This window comes from Chaetodon trifascialis, chromosome 21 (genome assembly GCF_039877785.1).
Source record: "Chaetodon trifascialis isolate fChaTrf1 chromosome 21, fChaTrf1.hap1, whole genome shotgun sequence".
Taxonomy (NCBI): Eukaryota; Metazoa; Chordata; class Actinopteri; order Chaetodontiformes; family Chaetodontidae; genus Chaetodon; species Chaetodon trifascialis.
In genome coordinates, this window is record NC_092076.1 from 4,532,657 (window position 1) to 4,544,016 (window position 11,360).

The 11,360-nt window shown below is 45.7% G+C and overlaps 1 protein-coding gene across 1 annotated transcript in view; it reads right to left on the reverse strand.

Moving 5' to 3' along the window:
• The window catches only part of LOC139349735 (heparan sulfate glucosamine 3-O-sulfotransferase 3A1-like), a 28,755-nt gene extending 17,656 nt beyond the window's left edge, over positions 1-11,099 (reverse strand). The window contains exon 1 of the mRNA XM_070990708.1: positions 10,482-11,099. Coding sequence (XP_070846809.1) covers positions 10,482-11,047 — 566 coding nt within the window. The 5' untranslated portion in view covers positions 11,048-11,099. The remainder of the gene's footprint in view (positions 1-10,481) is intronic.
• Positions 11,100-11,360: the final 261 nt, after the last annotated feature.

The window sequence follows — 11,360 nt, forward strand, 5'->3', positions numbered from 1 at the left end:
ACATTGAAGGGAATTCTGAACAATTTCTTGATTGAATGAAAGTATGCTCTGATTATTACGTCTGAAAGCACGAAGCCTGACATGAACGTGCTGGAATTCGGTGGTCCAGTATGTACAGGGGGTAGGGGGACTGTGGGCTGCCAAAGTGCCACATGGGAGAGTAACAATGAGTCAAGGCAGCGCCGTTAATGGATGTGATCACAGCTTCCTGGTGAATAATGCAGCCCTGCTAATTGGCTGGATTAATAATTGATGGGGGCGTGTTCGAGGAGGCGGTGGCGGGAGCTGCAGCGGGTAAAGAACATACAAGCGTCTTGTCAGAGAGGACTTTAAATGCTGTATGTTATACATCTGTCTGCGCTGGCGGTTGGCTCTAAATAACCTTCTATTGATGATGCAGGGGAGGTTGACGGCGTGAGATGAAGATGTCAGAATAAACAATCGCCCTGACAACATAATGACATAATGAGCCCCGGCCCCACCACATGTTTGACGGTCAAAATGACTCGGGCCCGTGTCAAGTCCCACGGGCGCCGCGATGTTGTTACACCCTTCGTCCAAACTGGCCGGAGCTGACCCAGAACCGGCCAGCTGCACAAATACAAACCACTGCAATAATGCAGAAATGAAACATAAGGTATTGATCTAACTGTCAGTTTTTACAAAGCTCAAGCTACTCGGTGACAGGAAGTAATGTCCAGACAGGGCAGGACGCGAGCTGATGGGAAGAAAAAGGTGTGGCAGAAGAATGGGACATAGGAGGGTAGGAAAAATAGATTTTACTGTAAACTTGATTTATCCGCCGTTCCCGAGGTGTTCGGTTTCCAGAGGACGCATAAAACCAGCCCATAAACAAGTCCCGTCTTCCTGCCTTTTCAGGTCCACACCTTCAAACCACTCTTCTGCTCTTAAAGGAGACAATAGGATCAATATCTCAGGGTGCGTTCAAAGGATTTCTGACGATCCAAAATCATTTGTTGTACAGTTCAATAGGCGCTACACACAAAGGAACTGGAAACAATGACCTGGTGGGATTGCTGAAGTCAATGAAGACTACACCTGTGTGTGTTTGATGAAAAGCAGTGCAGAGGGGCACAACCTGAAGCTGAGGAACTGGATTTCTGCTCCGGTTTGAGCACTAACGACGGCTTTTGGGATATGTGCTTATTTGCTTTCTTGCTGAGAATAAAATGAGAAGATTGACACCACTCTCATGTCTGTGTGTTCAATGTGAAGCTACAACCATTTAGCCTAGTTTAGCATTAAGACTGGAGATGGCTCTGTCCAAAACTGTCTACCAGCACCTCTAAAGCTATAATTTGTACATTATCTTGTGTTTGCGTAATCTGCACAAAAACAAATGGAGTAAGAGGCTTTTGTATTAGTTAAAACGTGTTTATTTATAAGCTTTAGAAGATAAGATAAAACTTTATTGATCCAACATGGGGGAAATTAGGGTGGCATATATGTACATTATATAGAATAGAGTGTAAAAATAATATTGGCTTGAGAAGGATGGCTCATTTTCTTACCTTTGGGCAGAGCCAGGCTAGCTGTTTCTACCTGTCTCCAGTCTTTATGCTAAGCTAACGAGCGCCTGGCTGTAGCTTCATATTAAACGGACAGATGTGAGAGTGGTACAGATCCTCTCATCTTATTCTTGGCTAGAGAGGGAAAAAGCCTATTTCACAAATGTAAGACTATCCCTATGAATTGACATTTTGTTCACAGACGATTACACAACTTTATTGCGAGAATGTGTCTTTTTCAGCAGCTTCTCTGCGACTTTGCATCCATAATTTCTCTCCCATTATTCATCTCTCACGTCTCCCATACTGGTCCATCACTGAAGGAAATCTGCTCTCCGCTCTTCTCATTAACATGCAAATCCTCATCTTTAGGAGGAAGGATAGCGGTGGAAAAAAAAGGAAGCCCTTTTGTGCAACTCCAGAGCACTCAGGATGTTCCTTCCTGGTTCCATTAGCTGGACATGTTCCTTTGACAGCAATCTCCCTCCTGTCTAATGTACAGTCGGACCTAGTTACAGTAGCAATTACTAGTGTTCAGGTTAAGATTAATTGAATTACTGGGTGGCTTCCTTGCACTCCTCTGTGGGCATATCAATCACGGCCTGTGAGCTACACACACCCTTTATCACCCTCTTCCATCTTTATGTAAAAAGACGCAGGCCGTGCTGTTGCACTCCATCTATCAATAAACGGGTCTGGGGTGGCAAACTCATTTTCTAACACATTCCTCTCTTTAATCAAGCAGCCTGACATTTGGGGGTAGTTAGCAAAAGCCGTTCACCATCTTTTTCTCCCAATGTATAAAGCGTTGGAGAAAATTAAAAATAGAGCAGCTGGGATTGTAACGACTCTTGTTGGACTTGACTGATGAATGAGAAATAGAAACAGAGGGTAAACCTTCTCTCCGCATGAGTTCATAAAATATTAGTGATACATTTTAATTGATAATTTGAAAAGAGAAATCCTGCTATAGAGCGCTGTGAATGGCTCTTTTGTGCAAAGCAACCTTTCAGATTTAAAATACAATAGAGTGTATGTAATGCATTTGTTTGAACAGCTGGATTCCTACTTGAGAAACCAGGTAGCTTTACAAAACCGCACATGCAACGGATCTGCAGTGCTTCTGTTTGAATAAAGTAGCTCTCAAGGCAGATTAAATGCCACTCTGTCATTCTCCCTCCATTCACCACCTCCATTATTAGCTATTTTAAAAATTGTGCAGGATTTCTGGTCATGGTCTATACTGCTGCCAAACCCTAATCTTCAGCATGTTTTATTTCCCTCATCACCACCATGCGACTCTTTGTTCGGCATCGAGCGGGAATACACAGAATACGCTGGATGCAGAAGCGCTGAAAGCTCGGAAATAACATCTGAAGGAAACGATGTGTTGGCCTCTTTGTCGGCCGTGCCAAAAAAATGCCAATCCCTCATTTCAGATGGACTCCAAGAGCCACACACACACACACTTGTGCCTGCAGCTTAGCGACAGTATAATTCTGTGTTTCGCATGGAGACAGAGGTTGGACAGTCGAATAGAGGTTGTGCCTGAGGTGCCGTCTGGCGTAGCCTCTGTCCATGTCTGTAGTTTGGACTCTGCCAAGGCGGCTGGCACTGGCCATGCCCCGATGGAGCAAGAAAAAAAGGATGTTTGGTGCCATCCTATCACCACACAGGCAGCTGGAGATAGCACACATGGCGAGGGTGTCAGAGTCCATGCCTTCAAGCACAGCGGCAGAGAGGGGAACAAACCAGTAAGCCTAAAAAAAGACCCTTGAAAAGAGCGAACTGGTGAGCGAACGGAAGTAAAGGGCTTGAAAGATGAGCCTCCAACTTCCTTGAGTAGTAAACACTTAAATGTTTTTTAAAAATTACAGGGGATTGAAGTTCAGGATGGGGATGTGTGCCAGACAAAAAAAAAGATATGTGGCAAAAGAATTTTAAAGAAAACACTACGGCTGGAACGGAAAATGGAGGACCCAAGAGGAGAGGGCTTCCTTCTTTTTATTGGTTCCCAGGCTTTCCATAGCTCTGGTTCTCCCTCTTTCTCTGTCTGTGTCTTTTTCTCTCTGGTGGAAAATATGGAGGACTCCCTGTCCTGTGATAAAGCTGTTGCCTGTGAGATGGGAAAGAGAGATCCATCACGCTGAGGCGTTGGTTTACCCTGCCAATCCGCACCACTGAGGGCTGTAACGCATACATGCTCCATCCATACATCATTTACCAGACCCTTCTGTGCCCAAATAACATGGGTTTGGCTGCACGTTCCTAAAATCCTAAAGCACTCTGGCAAATCCTCTGAAAGTCTTGATATGCATGAATTCTGGAGGTTGTTTTGCGGTTTGTTTAGTTCGCTTCTGTGAAGAGAGCAGAAGCAGCGCAGTCGAAAGCCCCTTGACTCTCGAGTGCCAAATGATAGGGTTACAGTCTCTCTTTGTTTGTGGAAGGATAACACTTAACTTCCATCAACCTTGGACTGCCAAGAAGAAAAAAACTAAAGCACAGAGGAAGAGAAATACAGCACAGGAAGAAAATTACCAACACGATTCTTTCTTTTTTCATTTCGCTCGTACTGCTTGTAAAGCGCCTGAAGGCAGAACCGCTGTGATGTTAGAAAACATTACCTGGAAGGTTTCCACCGCGTTCAAGGAAAATAAACACCGGTGACATTCACGGGCATTTCTTGAAAACCACAAAGCTACCAAAGGGCTTCAGGTGTACGTCTTGAAAACAGAACAGGGAGGAGCGGACCTAAAACTATAATGTCTGGAAAAGGTCAAACAGCTCAATAAGGCGACAGAAAGGATCATGGCGCATCGTAGCTTTACAGAGCAATGTGTCTTTGTACAGTCAAGGACAATAAAAGAGTGACCTCAAGTACTCCTTTTGAAATGTGAATCCCAGAATAAATGCTTCATAATGTATGGGCTAATGCCTCATAAAAACACCGACAGCTGCTAAGCTGAACGGGCTCGAGATACAACGGGGTCAAACAGGTTGCTGACTAGTGTACACAGAAACCCGAAAGTGAACAAACAACAGAATCCTAGAAACAACGTAACCTGATCTTAATGTTACAGTACCATCTGCTGGCATTGTGAACTCTGAGGGTGGCACATTCTGCAGCCCTCCTGACCCAGATCAATCAACCCTTTCTGCACATGTTCATCAAAGCTCCTGGAGCTCCGGATCCCACAGGACGGGGATATTCGTTCGAAAGCGACCGGTTAGCTTCCTTCATCTGTGCTGGGTTTCAAGAAGACAACAAACAGCTCTTAGTTTTGGTGCGTCAGGTGAATGCATCAGGTGTGAGCGTCTGGTGGAGATCCAGGTGGTGTCTGCAGAGCACCCTGCACCTGCCGCCTGTCCTCACTCACCCATCGGGGGGCAGATTCTCAGGATGCCAGAGGGCAGCTGCTGACAGCCACCGCTTTGGATAGTCCTCTTGCTTCCATCTACCTCCCCTACATGGGGCCTCCAAGGGTCAGCTGCTAAGGGCATGCAAAGATGTCAGTGGGGGTGGCGGAGGTCAAGGAGTTGGCAAGCAGGGGGGACTACAGTCATGAGAGGGTTGCATGCCTTCAGCAGGAGGTGAGTGTCCCGGTTTTACAATTATACTCCCCGATAATCACTTTCACGATCCAAAGGCGGCTCAGAGCTCATGCTCAGGAGGTCTCCGGCGATCACGTTACGTCCGCTGTGTGTGTGCCCTCCACAACCCCAGCAGTGACCCCTCCACCCGCCTCCGCCAGGCCTCTCTACTCCACCTGCCATCCACAAACCTGCCCCTGTAAGCAGATGTAGCTGTGCTCCTGAAAAACGAACACTAAAAGAGTGCTTTCTTTTAATGCCGCTATTGTATTATCATAATATACGTTAACTTTTATAGTTGAATTGCACCATTCACTTGAAGCACTGACCATTTTCAGCCAAGTGCTTAACGATTTTGAGGCTGCCCAGCCAAAGGTTTACTTTGGAAAGGACTTCATTTAAAACTCAAAGGTAGTCCTGCAGGTTTTATATACTGGGAACCTCCTCCCAGTATATAAAACCTCTCCCTTCCGAAACAAGTCACATTCCAACATCCTGTTTCATGACGAAGCATGTCTAACCACGTTTTCCAGGGGCCTTTAAGAATATTTCATTTCCGCTTCATATTGCGTTTCTGTTTTTCCAATGCAGCGTCAAAACGGGCAAAAATCAATCAGGGGATCAATTAGAGGAAACGGGTTAAATCTGTTTTAGAAATCTCGACTGCGCCTCGGAGAGAAGCTGAAACGAATGGCTCCTCTCAAAGTGAGACCGCAGAGATGCATTTTTTTACGGGGTTTGCACACATAAGACCAGAAATAAAAACGATGTTCTTCATATTTTTTTGGCTGATGTGCTTTTATAAATCCAGATAGGCAAGCGAGGTATTTCAGCGCTGGTCTGCAGTGTGGTGCAAAGGGAGCGGTCGCTGAAGACCGAACTATTTTCAACTCAATCGCCGTATTTAAAACTCTGAGGAACATGTCATTCCTTTATTCCTGGCCCGGGTTACGTCCAAGGGCAGCAGCGAGCGCCAAAAGCTCGCTGGAGGTGCTTACAGTTTGCATGCTCGCATAAATATGGACGCAGAGCGCGCACACACACGTACACACAGGGGTCTCTGTTAAATCTGGCCTCTTGTTCCAGCTGCTGTGCGGTTTTGTCATGACAACCTGGTGCACAATAAACAACACACGCATGCATGTTACAATTTGTTTTGCGTGTCGCATGGTTTCGGACAGCTTCCAATGTGTCTGTCAAACTGGTTGAATTATGGGAATTTCAGGTTTACTGGCGTTTAGGACCGGCTGCTTTAGTGCAACAGCTTTACTGTAAGACACACAACTGAAGAGCTCTTCAGTCACTTCTTCTTCTAACATCCAGCCTCTCCCTTTTGGAGCTGTGTCATGCTTTCCACTGGTCCTCCAAACCTCTCCACACTCACAATGATAAGTGAAATGTCAGGCAGCAGCAAACAAGGCCAGAGTTTAAACTCCCAATTAAGTGACACCAACTCTAAACACAGCCAACATATGAGAAACTTGGAAGCTTGCCTCACTCCGAACGCTGGGAATTCAACAGCTTTTCACCGTCAGCTCCGGACAAATGTGACTATTTTCTTCAGGGTTTTTTTTTAATGGAGTTGTGTCAACAAACCCAGCTAACGGAGGAAAAACTCGTAATCACTAATGAGGAAAAAAACAGGCATTCGTGGAATTTAAACACAGACGTTATTCTGCATGTTTACATCTGGATTGAGATCTGAATTTTCAATCACAGAAAAAAAAAAAGTCTTGTTCTGTGTACATTCACATCTGAAGCCGTCTCGCCGCACAGACCGCCGTACGGCACGGAAATACAGATCAGATCAGCACCGCCGCTTTCTGACACAAATCCCCATTGGGTCACTGCTTTTATGATTAAGACCCTTCTTTTTATTACCATTACAGAATGTGCTTTCAAATAAAGCCAGTTTCATGAAGAGGGAAACCCCTAATTTAATGCGATTTTTCAGCCAGCTGAGCGTGCTCTTTTCATTCGCTTTCTCGTGGTTTTGAGGACTGCATACATGAAGGGAAACACTGGAGGAGAAGCTGGAGTGGACGCAAATGAAATGACTGCAGGACACACAGAGAGCCTGGGCGTGTGTGTTTGTCTGCTCGTATAAAAGAAGGATTCCTGCGCTGCGCTTGGTTGCATTTCTTTGCATTTCGATAAATATGTGTGTGGCGGAGTTGGTGGCACGCTGCCCTGGTGTTTAACAGGTCACACGTGTTTTTATGCAGAGTAATTAACCCATTAAGGGATCTGGGGAAGGCTAATCCAACCGGTCTGCAGACATCAAACAGGCACTGCGGCTGGGTCTAGACAGGTGAAAGCTGGGCGTTCGGTAACCTAAGTAGGCCAAAAACATAATACTGACTTCTCTGTAGCATGGACCTCTGCTTTAGTTCACAATGTTTGTGCTTGACCTCCTTGTTCACTCCGAGTGTCCATTTCCACAACAAAAGCCTAAGAGGTTGTATGTGATTATACGGATACACCGGTGAGAAATGTGTAGTGAAACACAACACCGACCGACCGGGCGATTGGGCCGGGTGTTGGTTTCCTGTTTAACAAAGGGCCTGAATTTATTGCAAGAAAATCGAGAGTGACGTTTTGTTCAGAAAGCTAAACTCGCGTTTTGAGTTGAAAGCACAACACCGGCGGAACAAAACCTTGCTTAAATGTAAAAAAATAAATATATAAAGTCGGTACCAAGATTTGAATAAATGCAGATGTGAGACACAACTATTTGGAGACTCTGGACACATAAAAGTTAAAAGTTTAAAGCTACCAATGTTTCATGCTATGACAGCCGTGCTGTCAGAACGACAACTTTTATCCTCCTCAATAAATTACAGATTTTTGCATCACAGCTTTGGGTGTGCAGCTGACTTTTTAGGCAGTTGATGGAAATTCCCCCAATGAGCCAGACGAGCATAATTCTGAGAAAGCTGGAGAAGGAGGCTGGAGATGTTGCCACGTCACATTAAGAGCTTAGAGGTGTTAAAAGTATGTTCCACACATTCCCACAGGGACAGAGACGAGTGATTCACGCTGAGGACACGCATCGGCCTCGACAATAAACAAAGAGTCTCCTGAGACGGAAGCCTTTCTGTTTCAAGTATTCACTGTTTCTAATGAAAGGAATCGCATAATTCAAGCAAATTGGGCACGGTGATTAGTCACAGAAAAGCTGCCTTGTTTTGCACAAACACAGCTTGTTTTATTTTTTTATTATCAGGGACAGTATTACTGAATATTCAACACGTACTGGACGTGTGTGGAGCTGCCTCTGGGTTTTTGGGAGTTTGTGCCACGAGCTTTCAAGCCGTCAGACGTCAGATGAGTCTTAAACATCCTTGAAACCTTAAAACCACCAACTCCCAGGCAGCGAGACTGTGGCGATTTCGGCCGGCTAAGTTTAGCAACGCAATCAGACTGATTTCCTGCTTTCGACGGGCGCGTTTGAAGTGCATAAAAACAGCTCTATGTGAAATCAGGCGAACGACTTCAAATCAATCAAAAGCTTCCACAAACGCACAAAAGCTATCAACGGAAAGACTCTCAGACGCTGTCGAGGAGAGCCGACAAGACGAACTCCTGCAGAGCGGGCCACGCTGTTGTAACAGTTATTTATTCCTCTTTGCAAATCAAGGGTCCTTCTGTTTTAAACGGACAGCATTAAGGGGAACCGGCACTAAGGTCTGTCCTCGGAGGCACCGTCCAAATTCCAGAGAATCTTGGCAACTCCTCGGGATAGATGGGACCCTCATGGATATAAAACCCCACAATGGATGAATAGGTAAACAGAAGGGTGTGAAAGAGTGATGGCGAAAAGAGAATGTTCACTCTCAGAGAGGCACAAAGAGGGAGGTGTGTGAGTGAGGAGATGGGAGAGAGCCAGAGTGTTTGGGGGAGGAGAGGGGGTGAGCGAGAGGGATCTGGAGGGAGCTGTCGGTGAGGGAGAGTAAAAGTTTTGTCTCCAGGCTTTTAGAGGGTGCTGTGTGCAGTGTTAACTCAATCAAAAGGTGAATTATACCTCCTGAGACACTCAGGTAACCTTTCATTATGGCCCTAATCCTTCTTAATAACAGAGCTGCAATGTCGGCAATGCCCCATTACACAGAGAACCACTGAGAGGGAGAGCCATTATTCCCCACAGGCCTGTGGAAATGTGAACACACAACACTCACTCACACACACTCGCAGTGACAGATGAGATCAATCACAAATTCTCGACAGCGCAGGAGACGGAGACGTCGAAGGAGCGTAAATGTGTGTTTATGTGGGATCAGGGTTTCCCTAAAGTTTCACTTCTGTCGGGCGAGGCTGAAACTGACTCCAAGAAAGCCGATTCAGACTGAAGCTGAACTGGAATAAAGGGTGAAAACTTGTTTTTCACCTTAAAGTTTGCAAAAAAGAATAAAAAAAACCAAAAGCATGCAAAGTTCGATGGGCTAAATTATGATTCCAGCACAATCTTGAAACCATAAATCATTGTCAAAAATGTACAGTGTTGTAATTTATCTGCATATCTAAGTATTAAGTTTGGCTTTTTAGCAAAGAAAACTTTTTATTATTGAGATTAGAAGCTGCATAAAGAGTTTCTGTAACCTGCACATGAACTCTTAATAATTAATTTACTAACTTGTAAAGGAAAGTATGTTTGATTAAACTCTTAGTTTAATGGAACAAATGAGTTAAAAGCAGATAAATCTGAAAAAAGTGAAAACATGTTTACTAAACAAATACCTTTCATTGTCCTTTAGCAAAGCAGCCTACTAAACTTTAAATAAAGTTAAATTTATAGACACAAACAGATGAAGTTATGTCAGACATTAATGCTTCAACAGAGAAAAAGTAAATTCCAACTTTAATTAAATTTCAATACTTAAATGCACCCTCCTCTTATTTCCCAGCCTAATCAAGATGTAAACCGTGATCCCACTACGGCCAAACTTTCAGGCAGTCAGCCCTAAAATGAGCAGCCTGATAGCATCTAATGAAAGCAGGCCTAATGTGGCCTAATAAATCAACAGGCTGTCCACTGTGCGTCTTCACCCAGCAGCAATTAGGCCACTTCTGCAAAAGTTGAGATGTTAAATAAAGATTTATGGGTTCTGCAGACTAATCTTTAGCAGTGATGTAGTAGTAGGCTAAATAAAAAGTTGCACAGACACAATCTATCATGGTGGCAATTAGAGGAGTAATAACAATATACAGAAGTTAGATTTTAGGAGGGACATTAATTAACCTAATGTGCTGTGATATCCTCAGTGTGACATTATGAATGGGCTGTAAATGTATTCTAAAAATTGTGTTTAAAATGTGTGTCGTGTACGTTTTCCCTCCGTGTGTGATTATAAAAATATTCACCTGTACCACTCCAGCCCGTTCTCATAGTTGCGGTCGAAGAAGTGCGGCTCCGCGCCCACGGCTCTGATGTCCGGATGAACCCGGAGAAACTCCAGCAGAGCCCGGGTCCCTCCCTTCTTCACCCCGATGATGAGAGCCTGGGGCAGCTTCTTGCTCCCCTCCCCGAGCGGGCTGAGTTTACCTGCGAACCTCGGCGACACTTTCCGGGAAGCGACTAAATCCGGAGGAGGCAAGATGAGAGACTCCTCGCGCAGCTCCAAAACCTGCCCCGCGCGCTCATCCGCGAGGACCCGCGAGGAGCGCCTGGCGGCCCCGTAGCCCACCGCCTCCGACCCGGCGGTCCATTCGTACAGCAGTCTTTTAGTCCTCTGCGACCTCAAGTCCTCCAGAAGCCCCGCAGGCCGGCTGGAGGACGCTTTGACAGGCGAGGGCGAGCTGGTGCCGCAGCGGTCGGTGAGGCAGTGCAGGAGGAAGAGAAAGGTGAGGAGGGAGCACAGCATGACCGCCGCTTTCCTGAAGATGCCTCGGGACGGGGGGTCCAGTTTACTGATGCGGCTAAAAACCATACCGGTCCCTGGGTGGTCGGTAGAGGAGCCGCAGCCATGCTAGGCACACATTATCGAGTCTTCTTGCCATTAAGAAACCGAGGAGCGAGTCTTCATCCACAGTAAGCTGTGGATAACACCTCTCTCCTCCAGAAAAAGTGGGTAATGATACCTGCTGCACACAGGTGAGGAAGCCCAAACTAACCGAAAATAGCCGAACAACAGCCCGCAGGTGCCTCGTCGCGGCGCGCACCGAGTTCCGCTCTCAGGTAATGAAGTCCTGTTCTGTCCTCGCTCCGTGGAGGATGCCACCGCGAGCCCTGATGGACCAGCC